General features: G+C 39.4%; 1 protein-coding gene across 2 annotated transcripts in view; it reads left to right on the top strand.

Moving 5' to 3' along the window:
- The first annotated feature begins 3,288 nt into the window (after nucleotides 1-3,288).
- htr4 (5-hydroxytryptamine receptor 4) overlaps nucleotides 3,289-22,818 on the top strand; it is a 178,870-nt gene continuing 159,340 nt past the window's right edge. Inside the window, exon 1 of one of the 2 annotated variants that reach the window (XM_020637470.3) lies at nucleotides 3,289-3,740. In XM_020637470.3, coding sequence (XP_020493126.1) covers nucleotides 3,738-3,740 — 3 coding nt within the window. In that variant the 5' untranslated portion in view covers nucleotides 3,289-3,737. The remainder of the gene's footprint in view (nucleotides 3,741-22,818) is intronic. The other variant, XM_020637472.3, reaches the window with a different exon arrangement.

Genomic DNA, 22,818 nt, shown 5'->3' with positions numbered 1-22,818 from the left:
CATGATTTTACCATTATTACTGGCATTGAAAATCTATTTTATTCATTTGTCCTTTTTGGACTGCAGGGACTTTTGTAGTTCTAGTTGATGGAACCCTCCCCACTTTTTTTCCAATGATTCCTCACCACAGGAACTGTGAACTATTTGAGTTCCTAGAACCCCTTTAGAGGAACCTTTTTAGCTCCCGGGTTGTTCTGCATCTCCCTCTGTCCCCTCTTAACCCCAACACCGTTTCAGCAGGTGGCTGTTCAACGTGAGTCTGGTGTTTTTGCTTGCCATTGTAACTTTGCTAAATGTTGCTTTGTGCCTCAGTGGTTGATTAATACTTGTTTAGGAGTACAGAATACTGGAGGTGGATTATGTGACAAATACCTGGGATTCCACATATTAAAAAAACAAAACAGGACTGGACTAAAAACACTGATGCCGTTTTGAAGAATTCACAGTAGACTGTATCTTCTCAGGAGACTCAGATATTTCAATGTCTGCAGAACCATGCTGCAGATGTTCTGTCACTCCATAAATCTGTGTGAGTGCAGCTGTAGGATTGATCTCAATACAGATATGCAGCCTGTCTGTTGGTTCACCTTGAATTGTACTCTTGTGATGAAACTGAAGACTGTTAGAGTATACCTTCACTGGGCGGAAACGTCTTTCTTCCCGTGCTTGGCAACAGGACTAATGGTTGGACAGGAAGGGGTTTCAGTTGAATCAAACATGTTTGAGCCGCTGAGAGAATCATCAAAAGGTGAAGGAAGCACTGTCCCGTCAGTGTGAACACAGAGCTGAAAAAAACCCAGAGGGAGGTTGACTTCTCTCTCTTTTAGAAAAGGCATTACTCACTGATATATTAAGATAGGATATATCTGATACCTGCTAAATAAATGTTAAAATGTTCCATATAATACCATTAAGGTTATATGACAAGATCAAATTTAAAAACAGCACAAAATACCAGTAAGCCGAGTATAGAAGCACAACCAGTAAAGGTAATTCATAGAATAAAATTGACTTACGTAGGAGTCAGTCTGCTTTTATAAAGTCTCCTCTTGACTGAATTATGAAATTAACTCACTGAAAAAGAACAGTGGATTGGTTTTTGATGCTTCTTGAAAAGCTTGTTAATGGACGATTAGGACGAGTAAAGTAGAAATGATCTGCAGCGTCTGACCTGGAGTCTGAGTCAGAGGAGACAGACAGAGGACGCTCACAGGCTGCAAGCAACCTTAAAGTTTCCATTGCTTCTTTTTCTGACTGGTGTTAACAGTCTGCTGCAGAAAGCTGTAAATGTGAGTTTAATTGCAACTTGTTATGTTAGCTGTGTTAATTACTTGGCTGCTGTCTCATGTTTGATGACTCGTATGAATCTTCTCTCTGCATAAAATGTTAAAATCTTTTCTCTGCCATTACTTTATATTTGATCTGAAAATCCCTGCCAATCATTTACCCAAATCCAAATTACTTTGGCACCAGGAAATCAATTATTTCTTTTAGATTTATTCATGTTTTTTAGTGCCACAATCTGGAAACGGTGCATCTATTAGCTTGAGTGCTTTGTTGAATTAGACTGTTGGAGTACACCTTGGACTCGGCGATATGACAAAAAATGTTATCAGAGAAAATGATTAATTAGTACTAAGTGCATCATTATTAGATCATTTTGAATAATCTATATTGCCAATCATCATTATTTTAGGCTAGTCCCCTTCTATACACAGCAAACACATTAGAGAACTCAAAGTTTCATATTTTAAGCTTTACTAAGACCTTTTTCTACATTTTACCAAGCACCTAAACTTAACCAAACTTTACCCACATGAGAATCAGAAATACTTCATTTATCCCCGGAGGGAAATTAGGTCATTACAGATGCTCTTACACAAAATATAGCAGTAAAAAAAACAAAGAGACAGATATATTATAGATAGGATTAAAGTAAGAAATATAAACTATACAAAAGCGTGAGTATTTTAAGAACTAAAGCTATTTAGAAAAAGCTTCTGGAATATAATACATTAAGAAATCTGTACAAAAGGGGCAGTATTGAGCAGTAGATATATTGCACATGCAGAGTATTGCACATCATAATGCCCAATTAAAAACAGTGTGTTAGCCAGTATTGCACACTTTATTTACTGAATCAATTTTATAATGGTTTAGAATACATGTTAACCATTGTATCAGAAGGAGGAGGAAGGTCTGGTGGACATGTTCATACTTTGCAGGTTTGTATGGGTGTGTTCAAGATTACATTATAAAAGATATGAAACTGGTGCACTTTGTCTGAAGCTTGCTGGTAACTTACCAGTTGATGTTACAGTCAGTCATTTTCTGAATCAGGTGCTCTTTACATGTAGTAGCCGTCATAGACGCTTAATTTAATCAGCATTAAGAATTTATCCCCACAGATGTTATATCAGATACAAATAAAATACATTGAGGGATTAAACACATCGAACAGGTGGAGGTGGAAGCTTGAGCTTATTGTATCTACATTTTTGCCATTGAATATTCTGTTCGGCAACCTTTTTTTAAATTTGCACCACTACAGAGCTCCTGAAGCCCCAAAAGGTAAATAAATATCTTATTTGCGCAAGATAGTTGTAAACTGTGCACAATATATTAAATTTTGCACACAACATAACATGTGGGAAGAAGATAAATATATTGTGCGCACAAGATATTAACTTGTGCCATAAATGCCCATACATGTTTCACTACCGCCACCATCTGGATTGAAATGCAAATATTTACAGTGACCACCCACACTGATCCATATTTCTGTTATGTCCCGGTCTATAATCCAGACACATTTGTCTGGCTCTATATGTGGTTAAGAGTGAGTAAAAGAACCAGTATATATAATGCAGAAGATGAGGCTGATTAGGTTCAGGTGTGCAAAGTGGGCGTGGTGAAGGGCTGACCGCACGGAGGGAAAGTGAGACCACGCCCACCTCAGCACACACGCATACACACAAACAGACAGTGGTGGATAGTTTAAAATTGGACACACAAAACACAGAGAAAACTAGGGATCAGATTATCAGCACGAACATGTCTTTTGTGCCACTTTCGCCCTAATGAAACATCCGTTGTACATTCCAGTGTGCACTTACGCAGCGTCAAAACACACTCAAGTGAATCATGTTGGATTGGACAAATGTAGAGCGATAATTACACATACCGAGAGAGAGAGAGAGAGAGAGGGAGAGAGAGAGAGAGAGAGAGAGAGATACTCTCGGGTGCTTCTTTCACTTTAGGGCTGAAGAGGAGGGACTAGAGCGCAGTCGGTTAATGTCCACTGTGAGTTCAGCGAGAGCGTCAGAGCGCGCGACATCTCCTCAGCTGTCAGACTCCGCGCGCGCTGCGTCTCCAAAACATCTGCCGTGTCTGCTCACCTATGCACGGACCCTCACCGGGCTCTCCCCGCTCCCCGCTCTCTACACACTCCCACGGAGTCTCCGGACGCGCGCGGATTGTCGCTCCTCGCTGCACTTTGCGCACAAACTCTTCTTCTCCACGTTTGTGTCTGCTGCCGCCCCTGTTCACTATTTCTCTCCTCTGAGGACCCCCCCCACCTCCCAGCGTCAAAGCCCCCCGGGTTACACTGCACTTTTCCCTCTATTTTAAGCTCCAGTAAATAGTTTCGCGTTGAACTCGGACTGAAGAATGTGATTGTGGCTCATGGGGATTTAGTGTCGTGACATGCTTTCAGGACCCGGCGTCTCCACAAGGAAATGGTGAGTTCAATCCGCTTTATTCTCGCAGATTATCAGCCCACTGTACTTGGGTTTCCCACTCATCTTTTCTCCAGCGTGAGTGTTTGACCTCTGTAGGTCACAAGCCGGGGCAAGTGTCAGAAGAAAAATAATTTCAAATGTTCTGGTATTTCTGCTGAAGTATGTAGTTTATAAGTGCTCACGTCACCTTGGAGGGACTCCGTGTTCTCAAATCCGTTATAATATAATTACAATAACCCTTTTACATTTGGCCTGTTCTGCAAGATGTGTCAGTTTGATGTCATTTAGATATTTTTTCTTACAAGAACTTGTGATGGTTGTCTTAAAGGTAAAAGTGCTTGTGGAAGTATTTGTGTGTCTCGAGAAGTTAAAATAAGATTCTTAAGTTTGCATTTACTGTCAGTGTAAGAATAATTATAGTGTGTAGTTTTCATAGGTTCATAAGTAGGTTTGAATCTTTTGACCCGCTTCATATCACATCACTGATCTATCGATAACGAGCTATAGATCCACAATCTGTCAGCTGTCACATGGTGTGTGTGTGTGTCGTGTGAGAGAGAGAGAGAGAGAGAGAGAGAGAGAGAGAGAGAGAGAGAGAGAGAGAGAGAGAGAGAGAGAGGGAGAGGCATGAGGCTGTAAAGAAACGCTGGATTATGTAAGTGAAGAATCAGTGACAGAAAATCCGTTTTATTGCAGGGAAAGTAAAGGTTTCTGTGTTGATTTTTTACTTTTGATAACTTTTACTTTACTCATACTACTTCATGGTCTTTGATATGCATCTTCTTGATTTAGTCTATGCCTCTGAGTGTTGAAAAACATTTATTTTAAAAAGTAAAATTCAAAATTCAGTTCAGTTTTGAATAAGAATTTCATCCTCTTTCAACTCTAGAGTTTGATCCTAAGTTGGTAACTAAAAAATGAATCAATATTGATATGCCATGGACAAAAAAAAAGTCCATAGCCTATAGCTACCCAATTATGGGTAATTTGTTATTCTCAATTACCAAATCTTGCAGAAAAAACCCTGCACAATGTCTAAACAACACATGTGTAATTTAGACAGTGTGCGGAAGTTTACCTGCAATTTTTGGATTGATTCATTCCTCTCCGACTCATCTTTTATGAAATGTAGTTTTTTTCAAAGCTTTGGTACTTTTTAAATCATTAAAATAACCAACATTTTATGATTTGAAAGCACAGGGTTTATTGATTATTTGAATAACAATATTTTTTTCCCAGAACATTTTGAATGAATTTTCAAAATGCTCCCAAAAGATCTTACTCCATCGATGAAAAACAATGAAAACTTTAGTTTTTACCCCTTTACCTGACCCTATAATTATCTAGTATTGATAGCTTTCAAAGGCAAAGATTCTTTCAAATCTTTACATATTAATGTTTGAGGGAAGAAGTAGTTAAATATGCGCCCTCAGTCTGTGAGTTGGCGGAGGCTTGATTGACTCTATTGTTAGGTTATTTTATAATTTATCCAGTGTGTCTCTCTTCCTTTTAAAATATTTAAATATAGTTTAATATGACCAAAAAGCAGCAGCAGTTAGTTCCTTTTCTTTGTCTGACTTTGATGTTTGACACATTGCAAGTTGTCGATCAGTTCTTAAACGTCATTCGTTACTGAAACTACTGCACTTGCTCTTCACTAATTTAACCGTGCACTTACTGACTTAAGGACTTTGATTATTGTGGTTGTGTAATATTTATGGACAAGGCATGCAGGGAAACAACATGCCTCGATCAAAGGTGCAGGTTCAATGTTTCGCTGTAGGGGCTGATATGATGAACGGAGCTTCACCACTGTATCAGTCACAGTTCACACTCTCTCTCTCGCTCGCCCACAGACAGTGGGAGCTGCAGATTCAGAGCCATGTGAGATGGATTGGAGCGCCGCCAGAGCACTTGATTTTACAGTCAATGCAGATCACTTTATGTGTAAGTGATATGTGGATGAGGGTGACAGGGCTCCTCGTTTGTCTCTAAATCACTAGCTTTTAAAAGATCATTGAGGTCTCTTTTTTAAAGTTTCTTTGATTACGTAATCCATGCACACTACACACACCCTTTATTTAAAGTGGAGCAATACACTTCAAGTCAGGCAGAGAGCACACAGGGGCATCAGGGAAACAAGATGTCTTATTTTAGAAAAGATAAATAAGAAATAAAGGCTGGGCAGCAGCGGCATCTCTTCAGGTTTACTTGAATGGACTCGTGCATTGAAATCTCTCCTCCCACTCTATAACGAGGACAAGCTCTCCTCCAGATGTCCCTGTGATTACGTCCACTTTTCTCGCTTTTTCGCTTTCCTGTTGAGCTCAAGTAGGGCTGTTGAATTTATTTACCAGACCTTTAAACAAATTCATGTATAGTATTTAACGAGTGCTTGTGTGCATACTTTGCAGGGGATTGCCTTGAGAGTGTGTGTGTGTGTGTGTGTGTGTGTGTGTGTGTGTGTGTGTGTGTGTGTGTGTGTGTGTGTGTGTGTGTGTGTGTGTGTGTGTGTGTGTGTGTGTGTGTGTGTGTGTGTGTGCATACATTTGTGCAGCAGCGTTTGCATGTGGCGTGAGGCTGTGTTTGCACTGGACTTAAGAAAATAAGCCTCTAGGAAAAATGACTTGCCCACTTCAGTTTGTTGCAATGCCTCTAGGTGTGTCCAAAGCTGCTTTTAATATTCTTCTATCCACACCATACAGATCAGTGAGCTGGTTTGCAGACAGCGACTCAATTGAAAAACGTTCAGCTAAATAAGTGTCAAGCCACAATACAAATACACAAACAAAATGTTCCTTGGCAAGCTGATCAGAGAGAAAAATAGGATAGAATATTAAACTCTTGAGACTATTTTTCATTTATTCTGACACACATGAAGTGATTTAAACTCTGAGGAGACCCTGGGAAGGATCATGAACACCCCTGGAAGATCATATATCTCATCAGGCGTGGGAACGCGTCAGTTATCCCTGAGGAAAAGCTGAGGACGGAAAACTGTGTGAGCCAGATGATAAGCGGAAAAAACTGATGAATGATACATATCTTTATTTTCAAAACGCATCTTTTTAAAATTATGTTCTATAGTGTTATTGGCCCTAGCTGTATTGAGTTTTGCATATTGAGTGGGATTAGGTCTGATCCCCACAATTTCAAGCTGCAGAGCTTGTAAACAAGTCAGATGGATTTAGGTATGGATCGTTGGATGGACAAACATGTCCTCGCTCACTAGAGCTCATCAGACGGATCCAGCAGCTTTAATATGTCATTTGTGACGACCCCTGACTGTGGCAGTGCTTCTCCTGTGTTGCCTTGTATCTCTCCCCACTCAGGTTGCCTTCAGGTAGAGAGGGGTGGAACCAGTTAATTTGATGTCATGCACCTGGGCAGGCTCGGTCTGGTTTAGCTTCTCAGTCTCTCTGGCTGAATCTCGATTTCCTCCCCAAGCCCTGAGCCCTTATGGACTTAATTGACGTCACTTGGAAAGTGATTGAGTGCACGAGGCTGCAAAGGCGAGAAATGATTTAATACCAACGGGACTGCACTTTGCGACTTCTCTGTAACCATGACAGCACGATGTCATGTGGCATTAGATCTTTTTATTTTAGGTTTTTTACATTACTTTACTCACTCACAGCCATGGTGTTTATAAACAATCAATATGTTCTTTGTGTCTTTTATTTTTGTAAATGGACTTGTAGTAGAGTTCTGAATTAGCTGTAGTTTCCAAATATACTTTTTTGGTAAAATTAAACACAGCGTGGATTCACCTTCTTGCTTATTTATTCTCTCTCTCTCTCCCTGTTTTCCATTTTATTGCGTTTGTTTACCTTTCCATTCTTTTGGTCACAATGCTATGAACTATGGGTAATTCCCTCATGCTAAGTCTACAATTTACAAGTTGTTCTCATCACAACACTGAATAGAAGTTGGGAGTCATTTATTTCGTCTTTACGCTGACCTGTGGAGTTTAAACTGTCCTCTTTAACACCCTTCCTGTGATCAATGTGCCAGTACAGTATAGTTATTTTTAGAGTCAGTAAATGAGTACTGTATAGAGCCGTCAATATGGATGTCGAAGAAAAGGATTTTAGTATTGAATAGTTGGGAGCAAAGAGTCAGCCACACAGATGACTTACAGTATAGGACATGCAGTATATTTATCCCTATGTGTACAGCACATGTAATAATATACATTCATGTTTTGGGAGGATTCTCCTTTGCCCTAGTTGTGAGTATTTCTTATTGACATGATAACTTATTTAATATATTTAAGTTTTCACGTGTAAGTGCTGGACTTGTGCCATAATACTTTGGCAAAATCAAAATTCTATCCCATTGTTCTTGATAAATTATGTGCATATGTTAATATTTCTGCATTAATGATTTGGTTTTGGGTGAACACAATGCTGACCCACACTGTTCAGTGCCAGCGGAGGCGTCAGTGGGATGTTCATATCCTGCAGGGAGAAAGGAACAATGGAAGCTGTGGGTGTATCTGGTCTTGGACTGTCTTGCACTACTCGCCAGTGAAATCAAAGTTTACTTTTACTTCTCTCCTGTTCGCTGGTTTCAGCTTCTGTTACTGAAACTATACACTGAATTTAAAATGACGATGTGGGGACTATCGAATCTCAGGACGCATGTTAGTAACTGTATCTGTCTTTCCCGAACCAATTAGTGTTTATCCTGTTGACGCCTTTTTCGATAATCATGGAAGACTTTGTATTTGGCAGAAGAAGTGTAATGAACATTTCACAGTAGTTGAAGAAATACGTTGAGTGATGATCTTCTCTTTATGTTGCATCTGCTAGTAGTTGATTAGAATAAATTAGATACACTTTATTGTACCAAGGGGAAAATCACCCTGGGCAATAGTGCAGAGAAAACATACAGCTCTGTGCAACTAACAACAAACAAGAACAACACAAGACAGAACAACTATAAAAACCATAAAATAGATTCCTATATGCACAAAGTAAAAAAACATATTACATACAGACTAAAGGCTAAAATAAATCTCTAAGAAATCAAAACAAGTTTAATACTTTGCACTGACTGGTTCAGCAGGGTTTAGCTGTTAGCTTGTTCAGCAGTGTGACTGATGTTGGAGGGAGAGAGAGAGAGAGAGAGAGGTTGAAGCGGTTACTCTAACACTCTAAGGCTCTGTGACGTCGTAAGTTAAGTTGTCTCTGATACAGCCAAACATTCTTTAAAGGTGTCAACCAGAATGATTCGATACCATAGATTAGAGGTGGGCGATATAGTAAAAATATCATATCACGATTTTTTTTCATAGTGATCTTAAGACTAATTTGCAAGTTACTGACCAGTTCAACCAAACTTATTTCCCTGTATAATGTTTTTATATGCACAAAAACTGATGACAAGTTTAGTCTATTTGAAAAACATCATTGTAGGGGGTCTGGAGGTCTCACCCAGAACATTTTTAGCACCAGAAACGTCTTTTCCTCGATTTAATCAATATTTATGCACCACTTTGAAATTATTATTTAGTAATGTGTCCTTTTTATGTTCATCAGGAACATTTTCACACAGTGATGCATTCATTTAAAAACATGTACACTTCAAGTTCTTGTGTTTCTATTCTATTTTAGCCCTGCAGAATTCCCACAGCTGTAGCTTCATACAGGCTCTGCAGCCTTTCTTGTTGTTTTTATGACATCATTGGACTAACTTTAGTTTTGTTTGTATATAATCAAACATAATACAGAATGTGTTCAATCTGTGACAAATGATCAAAGTAAGTTTTAATGAAAGAAGAGTTTTATTCATAGAGGGGGCGGGACATCGTTGATTGACAGACAGACAGTCACCATGGTTACTCACTCTCACCTGCCTGCTGCACACAACGTGTAACGTCGTTTAGTGTAATCCCTATAACTTCACAGCAGGTGAGCTTCGGGTGGAGAGGCTTGATAGTAGCTTTTAAAAACTGAGAGAGAGCAGAAAACACCGACAGCAACATTTTAAACACCGAGGTTATATCTCTCATCACTGACTGTCTGAGCAATAATGTTCAATAATGGAACAGACACATTTTGAATTATGTCATATTGTGGATGTTTGGTCAGAAAATACCTCTGGCTGTTCAAAGATAATCTTGTTGACTTTATCCTGGAGAGGTTCAACAGAGGGTCAAACGCAGGCCATCACAGGAGAAACCGATCGTACGTTCAGTCAGCTGAAATAGACCAACGATAAAGAGTTGTAAGGGGAATTTCCACATTACAATACACACACACACACACACACACACACACACACACACACACACACACACACACACACACACACACACACACACACACACACACACACACACACACACACACATTCATAAAAGAGCATCTGCTTTGAATCAAGAACTAGCTCATAATCTCTGTCTCTCTCTCTCTTTTTATCTGATGTGGTCTGACACCTGACACTGTGACAGTAAAGTGCTGAGCCATCAATCTGCATAATTAATTCTATTAAAGTCACAAGTTAGCATTTACACAATCATGTGCTACAGTTCAGGTGTGCTCACTTATACACTATATACTAACGATTTCCCCCTTCTGAAACAAACAAACAGGTATTATTATTATTATCTGTGAACTTGGTGTTTTTTTTATTCTATAACTTTTGGTCATAGGAGATCTTGTTTGACCGGAGTTAGCTTCCCAAAAGTCTTCATGTAACCCTGTATTTGACCTTGAATACAGTAGTGTGTGTGTGTGTGTGTGTGTGTGTGTGTGTGTGTGTGTGTGTGTGTATAGAGAAACAGAACACACATGCAGAAACCCACACAGACTGAATCAGACAGGAGAATGGAGTGTCAGGTGTGGAGACGGGTTTTGCATGTTGTTCAGCGGTGTCAGATTCTCTCAGATCCGCTCTGTGTGTGAATCACAGCTGCTGAATGAAGGTAATTACCTCCAAGTCCTCGAAGCGCCACCGCCGCCGTCAGATCTGCTCCTGAACGCAGCTTCAGCTAAACACACTGAAATCACGCCATCCTTCACGGATCCAGGCTGGAGAGAGGTGACAGTGTGGAGGGATGATGATGAGGATTAAAAAAAAATAAGGGGAGGTTAAGTTTTGTTGGCACAGAAGAAAAGGATGTCTGTTAAGAAATCATCTTCAGCATCACAGTGTGTAATGTGTTGTGTGTGAAGACGTAAAACCAATCTAAAAACCTTTACCTTCAAACTATAAAAGAAGCAGAGAGAGAGAGAGATAAGGGAAACACCTCAGTTAGAATAGATTTGCTTTTTAGTCGGTGGTTTTAGTTTTGATCAGTTTCTGAGCGTGCTAAGAGATAAGTACAGCTACATGCTACGGTCATTATCAGTTCAATCTTTCAATTAATTTTTCAAACACATGGTTAAAAGTTAATTCCAACAAATATTGGAAAAAGAAAAGAAAATGTTTATCACAGATTCCCAGAGTGCAGGCTGATTGTTCCAAAAAAATATTAAGTTTACGATGTTTTTTAGGAGAGAGTGGATGGAAGATGGAAATTCAAACATGTAAGGTGGTGCGAGCAGAGAAGTTTGTATTCCCTTTCACTCCTTTGGCGTTGGTTTATTTGAAACAAAAAGTTGTTTTTTCTTAACCGATTGTCTCAGACTAACTATAAATAAAGTCATTGAGTTTCATATCAGTCCCGCCTGGTAAAAGTTCTATCAAAATATAATTGACATTTGTTTCAAATGCTAAATGTTTTTTTCAAACGTCCAAGTCAAATGTTCAGTTGTTGAAAGAGGTCTCTGTAATGGTTGTGTTTTTTATTTAAATCCTCCAGCAGATAAAATGAGTATGCAAATGTAAGAAACACAAGTTTCTTTATATGAATTATTTCACTTGTTGGTCCCTTTTAAATTTCTGTCTTGCCTTTTTTTGCATGCAGTGAATTTCTGTCACAACCTTCCACATTTTTATATCTCAAGAGACGGCAACGGAACAGAGAGAACAACAGAAAATAGAGTAGGTGGATGGTAGAGGTATTGAAGTGACTGAAACACAGAGTGAAAGATGTGTGTCTGAGAGACGAGCTGAGGGCAGAGAGAGTTCACGATGAAGAGAAGAGGATGAGAGAAAGAGAGAGGGTTAACAAAAAGAGAGATAATCTGTTTGAGCTGTCGAAACAGAGGTTTCCTTACATTGAGGTGAAAACTGATATGATGTGGTTTTACATTCTGATATCTGCTGCCAAGCATGAAGATTTTTTCTTTTGTGTAGGGCTTTTTTCCCCCAGAAGTTTATAGAAAGCAGTGTTTATTTCTTCCCTCCATGCATTCATACATGAGTTCATATCCATCTGCATTTTGTCTGTGCACAAAATGACTGACAGAATCTTGAATTTTGAAATGTTATGTTTATCTTTGTGTTCTGGCGTGTGTGTGCTCTTATCTCTGTGGTGACTAATTTGAGTTTGACACCATGACCACAGTTTCCTTGTAACAAGAGCAGCACCTCAGTAGCTGATGTAGAGCTTTGAATGGTGCAGGATTATAAAATGAAGTGTGTGTTTGTGTATCTGTAGACAACAGAAAACTGTTTTCTTGAACCTTTAACAGGTTCTGTAGTGTTACTTAAATAGATTTAACTTGAACTGTGCTACTTCATAACTGTCAGTCCGGCTTTACTGAAGCTGTGAACTTGGCCAAAGAGGCAACTAAGCTAGTTAGGGTAAATGGAAGCCAAAGACTGGCACTGAATGAGTGGGAATGGTTGTTATGATGGTATATGTTCTATGCTTCTTTTAAATGAAAAGGGAAATTGATGATTAATCTTTGTTACAGCTTGTCTTAACGAATCAGTTTGGACTTTGTGCGACACACCTCAGAATGACTTTTCTCTCTTTTAGTGGGTTTGTCAGAGGTTAAATCAGCAGCAATCTCCACATAAACATATATTTGAATAGTTATGCCATATTGGTTTGTGCAAAACAACATAAAATGCAACATGCTGTTAAACATACCACCATTTTCATTTTAATGAGCAGGAAAGATTGGTTAATAAGGATGACTTCGGTTCCCTTTAACTAGATTTGCTGCAGGGCTGCACGGTGGTGCAGTGGTTAGCAAGGACGTTCCTGGTTCGAATCCCCGGTCGAACAGGAGCCACTCTCTGGAGTTTGCGTGTTCTCCCTGTGAATGGTTGAGTTCTCTCTGGGTAAACTCCTGCTTCCTCCGACAGTCCAAAGACATGCTCTTCAGGTTAACTGGTGACTCTAAAAGTGCCTGTAGGTTTGAATGTGAGTGTGGCTGGTTGTCTATCTCTATATGTCCGCCCTGTGATTGACTGGCAAACAGTTCAAGGTGTACCCTGCCTCTTGCCCAATTACAGCTGGGATCCGCTCCATCCCCCTGCAACCCCAAACAGGAGGATAGATAACGGATGGATGGATAGTTTTGCTGCAATTGGCTTTTGCCCAGTCAATGAGTTGTTTAATTCCAGGAGTATTAATCCCTGTAATAGGCTCCTATCTAGTCATACATCTTTGAATATCTTTTTTTTTAGTGCTTGTATACGTTTGTGTTTGTGTCTTCCTAGCGGCCTGCTATAATGAACCCAGCAGAGCTTGACTTCTGATGCAGATTAATTGGACCCTGCTGCCTAGACGTTTCCACATTCTCCTCTCACAGTAAATTAGCCCACGATAATGTTTTCTTTTAGAGCATCAAACTCTTCACACAGATGAGAATAAGTAAAGCAAACATTTCCCTGAGGCAGAGCGGCTCTGGAGACAGAAATAATCCCAGGGAGTATCCAGTCATCTTTAGTGGGAGGGGCCAGAAACAGTTCTGAGAAAATGAAAATAAGGGGGTTGTTATATTCGCACATTACTTAGAGTGCTATCTGACAGCACTTTGGCAAAACATGTCTGAATGGCTGTAGAAGAAAACCTCTCTAACCTCCTGATGAAGCTAGTCCAGCACAACATCAATGCCATAATCTTTATATTGTTAGCAAGAAGAGAGGGCATTTTAAAATCTTAACTGATGTACCAGCACTAGTGTGATTTTTTTTCTTTCACTGAGAAGAGTTGAAGGAATCAAATGCAGCGAGTAGTGGTGTTGTAAAAGTGATTCTGTCCTGGGAGCATTAAAAGATAGGCGTCTATCGTCATCCAGATCAGTTTCCCCTGAAATCTTAAATAATAGAGTACAAAAACTTGCTCTCTATACCCTGACCATGCAAATGGAGCGAGTAGTAAATTAATATATTGCAATTTGGTTCTGGAAGCATCAAACGTTTTCTCGGGATCTTGAGAAATTAACTCATTATCTCGGAGTACCAATGCTGGTTTTTCTATGATAAGGAGGTAAATAAGTGTTAAAATCTTGAGAAAGCAACCAAAATGTCGTCGTCATCACAAGAAGATGAGAGTAAAATCAAATGGATGGATGTTTGGACACCGTACTTAATATAAAAGGTTTCACTAAAATTAGAACTAAACCGTTTTACTGAGACGTACCAAACAATCCCCTTAATAACAGCAAGACTTTGCTCCGACGTATCTCAACAATGAAAAAGAAAGTTTGGCCTTGTTTCACTTCTCTAACCTCTTTGCAATACCTGACTGAAAATGAAAAATAGAGTTGTACTTCTTCCTTTGAACCTATTCACTTTTCATGACATGAAAACAGTCCAAATGACGTTATACTCTACCTTTAACCTTTAACACACTGCCTAGTACAGTAGAGGTCTTAAACCCTGAGTCTTTTGTTGATGCTCTTCCTGAGATAATATTCTCTGTATGGTCTCACAGCTCTTGATCTCAGAAGCTGAACCATTATTTGCTTTCCGTTTTTTTTTTTTTTTTGTGTGAAGTTGGTTTCATTTGAGTAGAATTAATTGTCCTCGTTGAGTCTTGCTCCAGATAAGAGCGTCAGCTAAATTCCCCAAATGTGGGAAAGTAAATGTATTCCCCTCATAATTTATGTATGCAGGCTGCGGGCTGCTGGAGTCTTCCTTCATCTCCAATAAGACTCTGGCGCTTTCTTCAAGCTGAAACACGGAGGACAATATCTCTGAGCTCTTTTGTGTCCTCCTCCCATGATTTGTTCTCCATCAAAAAGGTTACAACCTCCTTTTCTTTTCTTTTGTTCTCTTTCGGGACATTTGAGACAGTCTATTGTTTGTGTCTTTGAATTTTGTGGCATGTTGGCTTTAAATTCTCTTTGTGTTTTTTCACTGTGGACGACGGTAAATCCTGAAGTCAATATTAAGGGTCTTTGGAGCAGATTAATCGTTTCTTATTAATCGTTCTGTGTGCTGGGTCAGAAGGTGAAGTGTTATTCTTCCTTTTGTGTTGTTGAATTGATTTGTCCTTGATGTTTTGCTGAGGCTATATTAATGTGCTGATCCTTAAAGTGTTCATTTGTTTTTTAGGTGCGGTATTGGTGGATGGTTAAACAACATCAGTATTACATTATTGCAATAACCCCTTTATTGATTCGACCTCAGTCTTTCTCGCTGTCAAAACCTTTTTCCTTATTCAAATGATGCTGATGAAGAAAATGGCTTGCAGTGGCTGTACCCTGTGGCTGTAACCTTATTGTGATTAGCACACCATCTCAGAGAAAGGTTAGGGTGACTTGTTTTGGGGTTGAGACGACCTGTCTGGCGTTTTCCTTCACTGATGGAGCAAAATTTTACACGCTGATGTGACCCGAGCAATGATCCATGAGCCTCTGCTCCATTTTTTTAGTGGATGTTCACTCAGGGGAATCATTTTGAGGAACACTTTTGACATTTATAAGCTTTTAATATCAAACCCAGAAAACCTGAAGGGCTGCAGAGGAAACCAAAATGCGAAAAAAAAATAAAAAAATCTAGTGATAATGTAGGGAAAATAAATATCCATGAAAAGTGATATATTGTTTTTACGAGGAATGGAAAGAAGTTTCTTGGAAGGAACGGCTTCAATAGAACCCGATAATCTTTTTTAAACTAGAAATGTATTGGTCTGTACGTATTTATTTCTTCATATGTTCAATTTAGAATTTTTCAATTAAACTTTGTTGACCTTGTGTTTGATCGCACAGAGACACATAACCTAGGTGCGGCTGTTTTTAAGAACGCCTGAGTGCATCAGGAGGAAGAAACAGCAGGCCTGCGTGTGCATTCTTGAGCCAGATAAAATAATCAGGGGCATTTTTTATATTTTTAGCAAATGTAGAGCTGTTGCCGACGAGGAAGGGGAAAATGTCATAAAACGGGGAGGTAAAGCATCCTGCTTTATCTGACTTGGCTTCTTCGGCCAACAGTGGCATTGACGAGCGCTGTGACTCCACATCTGGGGTTGAAAAGTTGAATTTTTTGAAAACATGTCCCTCATCAATAGAGAAGAGCCCCTGAAAAGCGCTGTACCATTGTAAAACAGTGGTTGTGCTATAGGTCCTATAGTGTTCTTATTCCTTTGTACTGGTGGCTGATTGTTCAAATGTTTTGCTTCACACCAGTAAGATAAAATGTTAATACCACTATGACCCTGATAATAAGTAATAATTTATAGGTTTTGACACATATATAACACATACTGTATTTGCAACCAGGTTAACAGCTCATAAACATCAACAGTGATTTTGAAATTGAATAAGAGGAAGTCGCAGAATCTCAAATTAAATCAGAAATAAAAGATTGTGTCCAAATGAACTTCTGCATTGACTCTTCAGCAAACAAGAACAAGCAGATGTCTGCACAACTGAGATTAGGCTGCAGGTGTTTGTGTGTGTGTGTGTGTGGTGTGTGGTGTGTGTGTGTGTGTTTGTTTGGAGAACTGAGAGCCCTCTGGCCAAATGAAGCATCACTGTAATCCTGAAGTGTTACTCGGCTGCTGCACATCAAAGCTCACATCAGAGAGAGCGAGGGGTGTGTGTGGAATATGGTTTTGAAGGCTGTCCACCTGCAGACAACACTGGAAACACATTCAGATAGAAATGTAAGGAATAGAGACATACAAGGAAAACACAGATCAAAACTGACAAAATGAAAATCCTTGGCTGATTTTTTAAGAATGTGGGATGTGTGTCTAAAATCTGTAACAAACGCATTAAGTCCTGTGAGTGGGTGCCCTGTGTGTGCGTGTTTGTGTGTCTTGTTTGTGTGGCTTGTACGATGTGATGCTATTTTTGTAAGGGATTATGTAAAAAATAATAATCCCGAGTTTATTCTTGTGACCAGATGTTTTTGACCCCATCTATCAAATTCTCAGTCAGACACACACATGCAGAAACACGAGGGAAGAGGCCACACTAAAAGTCTGCAGTCACACTCAGTGTTTGTGTGTCTGCTTTCTTGTGTTTGGTCAGTAAATGAAGCCCGATTAGAGTTGGGATGAGCACAGAGTAACTCTCGAAGGAACTAAAGAGCCCCTGTCATTAAATCAAACAGTGTATTACCAGGCTTTCTGTGGACTTTAAGGACGTATCTTACATTGTTTTTTTTTTAACTTACCTCTCGTGCTGTACAGATAGCAGGTCAATTCTGGTTCTATTCCAAATGTAAAAGTTTACTGATCAACTTTCAGAGCGGATCGAGTGCTCTCTTTGGACCCTTCATCCCTCCTGTCTTAACACTTAACCTCTCTTCTCCGGTTCTGATTCACCAGCTAGTGTCCTGGTCTGCCGAAGAAACATACAGCCCCTGTCAATAAAGCAGGACAGTGTCAAATTTAAACCAGATTTTGAAAAAAATTAGCAGAATAAAATAGTGTTATGGATATAATATCACTTGGGTCGGTCGTCTGAAATACTTTTCCCCTCAGTGAAACTGCAGAGGACCCTGGAGTCAGAACCATCAGGTTAGGTTGACCCTGAAGCCCGGGCTAAAAGATTTGGAAGATCTTAATAGATTTTCTGTGAGAGACCTCAATCATGACAACAAATACACAATGACAACCAATGGTTTTTGTAATAAAAGCTGACATCGTTTAATAAAATGAAACTGGATGTCTGGAGACATGAATCATGTCCAGGTGTAGTCGCAAGTAGCCTTTTAAGAAATTAGACTTTTAGCAACTTCTTGCTCAGCTTCATTGGTCCTTTAAGGTAGTTTCCATGGCAAAATGTTGCTGATCTTCTGCATCGTCTGTGTGAACAAGTACATCAGTGAGACCTGTTACTTCTCCAGGTAAAAGTAAATGTTCTGAAGGGAAAATCTGTTGACTTAGTTTAAGTGCTGCACTGTCTGAAGCACTGTTAGTCATATCTGGTCTATCGTGGACCTTCTGTTTACTCAGACCCTTTAAAGAGGCCAGGAGTCGAGTACCAAAACTCTGCTCTGTTTATTTTTCATAAACGTCTGACCACAGTGGATTAGAACAAGTTGAAGAAACAACAAGGTGCACACTGTGTCCCAGTGCTTCTGTTTATATCCAGATAAGATGAAGTGATCCTGAGAGGCGGTCGGGGCTTCAGAGTTCAGAGGTAGAATTGTTGTAGGTTTTCAGTGTTATTTTCACTTTTTAAGTTTTAGTGTGAAGCTCAAGCTTGTGTTAAACCGGCCTCCACGGGTTCTGTTTATACACCACTTATTAAACCAGCGCAGACTGGACCTCTTACTGGGAGAGAGACCCCTAACCTTTTCCCCAGCAGGATAACGTGGAGTGTGTTAAATGGTTGACGCTGATTTTCCTTTTTGACAAATTAACTTGGGAGTCGGGTGCAACTTTTAGGTTTACCTTTAAAATGATTATGGTTCCATCAATTACCACGACTCCCTGAAGACTACAGCAATATCAGGATGTCCAAAAAGAGTTTTAAAATGTTGCGTAGTTTTTAATATTATAATGTTCTTCTCTTTAAATCTTCCACTATTTGTGGTCGTTAACTTAAATCACGGTACAGATGCCTCTTAGCATCATTTCTGTCCTTGCAGGGCTCTGTTGTGAAGTTAGCACATATCAATTTGCAACTTATGGTTACGCTGAACAAAGCTGTAAAGCAACATTACCAGTAAGACTTTTTACAGACAGAATGAAAGCTTGATATGTATGAAGTATGAAACATCTCATACTGAATGAGTTTTGAGTGTGCAACAACCGTGTTGGCTACATTTTGATCTAATGCACCAAAATAACTGTGTTAGCAAAGATCGTAGGGTTTTTTTTTTTAAAGTAGTCATCAGAGGCCAGTGGTTTCACTCAGGAATGGATTTCATTGATTAAAGTTTGAATTGTACGCTCTTTATGTCATGTCAACTGATCGTAACAGTGCATTATAACAACAAACTGGAGGGCGGTGTCCAGAATGATACTAGAGTTGTACCACAGCATCACATTTTGAAGCTTTGAGCCTCAGATCATCAGCCATATTTGGAGAGTTGGGAAATGAGAACAGGCTGATCCTTTCATTGTCTATGTACGCATTTGATTTGAACCGGAACTGGACCCAAATGCATTGGGAAGAAAAAAAAACCCAGTGTGAGTTAAGAGTACTCCACAGACACATAGTTTTGCATTGAGTTCTTTGTAATTTAGCATAAGCTGTTGTAAAAGGACTGAATACAAGGAAAAAGATAAAGCAGAATGAAGAATAAAAAGTGGGGAATGTATGCAGAGACGGACACAGAGGAAACAGAAAGATATGGATATAATGAGTGACATCAGGGAGAAACACTGTGTCTTATTTGTGTGCAGTTTGTTCTCATCTAACTGCGACTTAATGTTGTACTGTAAATCAACATATCTTCTTTATTGTACCTGTTTTTATATCTTCTTTAATCACATCTCAAACACATCAAATCACAGCTGTAAATGCACACAACAGCCGTCGAGGTCACAATCAAATCACACAAAGCAGTCGTAGAAGCGATCGAGGACTTCTTCGCTCTTGCTTACATTGTAATGTAAATGTAAAATATCTGCAGGGCACACATGCAAGTGATGTTTTCAGAAGGTAACATTAGCATACATATACATAATGTGTGCATCAAGAACAGATGTTCAGGGTGCTGCAGATGTGGGTCAGAGAAGATGAGGTGTTTTGTGTCACTTTAATTATATGTAATGTGTAAGTAAATGTGATCCAGGGAATAGAAATATGTCTGTGATGTATGCATCACGGGCAGATTACTGTCAGGTGTGATTTATTCAGCTACATGTTGATATCATCAATTCGGGGTATGGAAACACAGGGATGTCAAACTTAAAGGTTCTTAATGCAAACCTGACTAATTGTGTATTTGCTGTGTTTCCAGTTGTATAACAAATTACAGATACTTTATTTTATTGATAAAATTGACTTCAATGTCTTTTTATTGGCTGTGCTGTTATCAGAGAATTATAGACGCTTATATTTCCGTGCTTTCTGTGGACTTTAAGGACTTATCTTCCATTTGTTTTAACTCATCTCTAATGTGCTGTAGTTGTGGGTCCACTTTGGTTCTATTCCAAATGTAAAAGCTAACTATTCAACATTCAGAGCAGATATTTTTAGATCAAAACGAATGCTCTCTTTGGACACGCCTCCTTCCTCCCTCCTGTCTCCACACTTGCGCCTCTCCTCCTTGTTCTGATTCAGCGAGTGTCAGTGAGACGGAGAGCGGCAGAACAGTGCTGATAGACATCAAAACACAAGTCTGTGATCAAGTTCACAATGCTGCATCTTGAAGGTGATTTGATTATCTGTTTGTCTTTAAAAGTTAAAGAAAATGGTGTGCTTGCTTTGTAAAGCCTGTTGGTTCTCCTTCAGTTTGTATTCTTGCGATGATACTCGCGTCTCTCAAAGTCGCCCAATCAGAGGTCGAATCTGCAATCAGCTGACATGTTAGGGGCCAATGAGAAGCCAGTGCAGTCTGAAACAGACGTCACAGCCTGCTCTCAGCACATAAAATACGAAAGATAGAACTGATTTGAATGGATAGATGGGAAAGTGAACATAGCCTATTAATAGATAGATCAGTGGATTTTATGAATCAATATCAGATCATTAAAATGAAAACTGAGTTTTCAAACCCAATCCTATAGGTTGCGTCTGTTTTTATTTTGTGATGATGCGGCTCAGGATGTGAAAGAACAGCGAGATGTTCTCAGGAAAGAGAATGAGATTCCTAATGACATGCTCTGAGATGGATTATAATATTCAGAAAGTCATTGATGCTAACATTAGGACTCGTTCGTGTCTGCACAAACTTTAAAACAATTTCCTCCTCTTTTTAGTCTTATCGCCTACTAACTGAACAGATACCTAATTTATTTTTGTTGAATAATTAAAGCGCATTTTTTAATTGAGGTTGGAGTCCACCCTGGAAGGTAAACACGTAAATCGTCAGGAGGCTCGGTGGAGGGAATGAGATCTAGCTGAATGATACAGTCGCTGTGGGAGCCACTGCAGAGTAAACACACAACAAGAGCTGAAGATGGATTAGTCTGTGTATGCTTTGTATGCTCAAACATTTAAATTAATACGTTTTCATACAACGATGATAAAGATGATTTAAACTTATGCCAGTGATGCCTAATGCGTCATTTCTGTATATAAAACAATACAAGAAGATGTTTCCTAAGAAGTGTTACTTAAAACAAGCAAACTGTGTCATCTCTTTTGTTCTACATCAGCTCATTGATCTATAGGATACTTTTTTACCAGGTCAAAACCTTGACCTGTTAGTGATATCCTTCATGGTTTGTCTTTTGTAATAATGTTTATTTCACAAGTAGTGTGTCATCGCTGGCACTAAAAGATATTAAAGGACTAACATGTAACGCTGACACCTAGTGTTTATAATGGGTAATGCATTCCAAATTCAAAACATTAGAGAGAACTGTCTCCCGATAAAGCCGATGTGCAGGCAGGTTGCCATGTTGCAGATGCGGAAGCTTCAGTGTTTAGCCATCGGTCTGTAAACCTTTCTGCGTTCTAACCTCTCTCCATTTTTCAAAAGCATCTCCAATATTGATCCTGGTTTGACCACGTTTCTGCTTGTGGCGCTTCATAGAAAAATGCAGAGGCTTTTTAGGTCGGGCAGAATCTGTTATATCTGAACAAGTTGGCTTGCCTACTTTTATCTCTGAAACACCTGTTGGATTGCCGTTTGCCTAAACTGAGGGGCGTCCATAGCAGCAGTGTGGGGGTGCCTTAAAACCGCCTACCTTCTCTGGTTAAAACAAAAACAAACCATTCCCCACCGGAATCTAAGTCAGAATATAATAAAAATATGAACTATCATAACCTTGTTGTGTTGTCATAGAACAGAAACCTGCTTTAAATCCACAGGAACCAAAACCATTTTTTACTGTCAACAGTCTGTCTACTGAACATTTTTACAACCACAGCTGAAAATAGACCCCTGACTTTTCAAACAGTTCCTCTTGTCATCTGAGCCAAAGAGCAGCTGCAGGTAAAACAAAAAAAACACGAAAAAATCAAGTGAAGCCTTGTCTGCTCCCTCTTACGATCTGTACCCCATCAAATGTAAAGCCTTTGTCTGCCGGGAGATGTTAAATAAAGATGAACTATAATGAACATGTAATTTATCATTTATCATACACCTGTTGTAATTTAATACCTCAAACTGTATTTAATGAAAGCTTAATCAGGGACTATGAATAGATAACACCACCGTGCAGACATCTTCTCTCTGCCTGGGGAGTGTAAGCAGATTTGAGTTTTACACGAGTCTCCGTTGTCTGCTGGTGTTCTAGATGTAATAAACGTCATCTCTGTGCTCTCTGATGAACGACTTTGATTATTTAAACCGCGGCAAGACGACAGACACTAAATGGGTATGAATCATCAGCTCCCCAGGTAAACATGTTGAATCAGGTGAAGTAAAATCCACTTTTAATTAGACAGAGCACATTTTTGCTGAGGCTCAATGTAGTTTCTGCCCAGAGAGAGATAAAGCCTGGACAACATATGTCCCATCACGGCCCCAAACAGCCACCACCGCACAGTTAAAGCCACATACTGCAACCTCAAATCTGCTCCTGATGTGCAGGTCAGCGCTTTGCATGAGGAGCTCTGCCGCTGCAGGACATAAATATGTGTTTGTGTGTGTGTCTCTGTTTGTAGGGCAAATGTGGGGCTTTGTAAACAGCTTGGTTCCAAAGATAAAAAAG

Source organism: Labrus bergylta, chromosome 9 (assembly GCF_963930695.1).
Source record: "Labrus bergylta chromosome 9, fLabBer1.1, whole genome shotgun sequence".
NCBI lineage: Eukaryota > Metazoa > Chordata > Actinopteri > Labriformes > Labridae > Labrus > Labrus bergylta.
The sequence above is the reverse complement of the archived record's forward strand: the minus strand, read 5'-3'. Positions and strand labels throughout refer to the sequence as shown.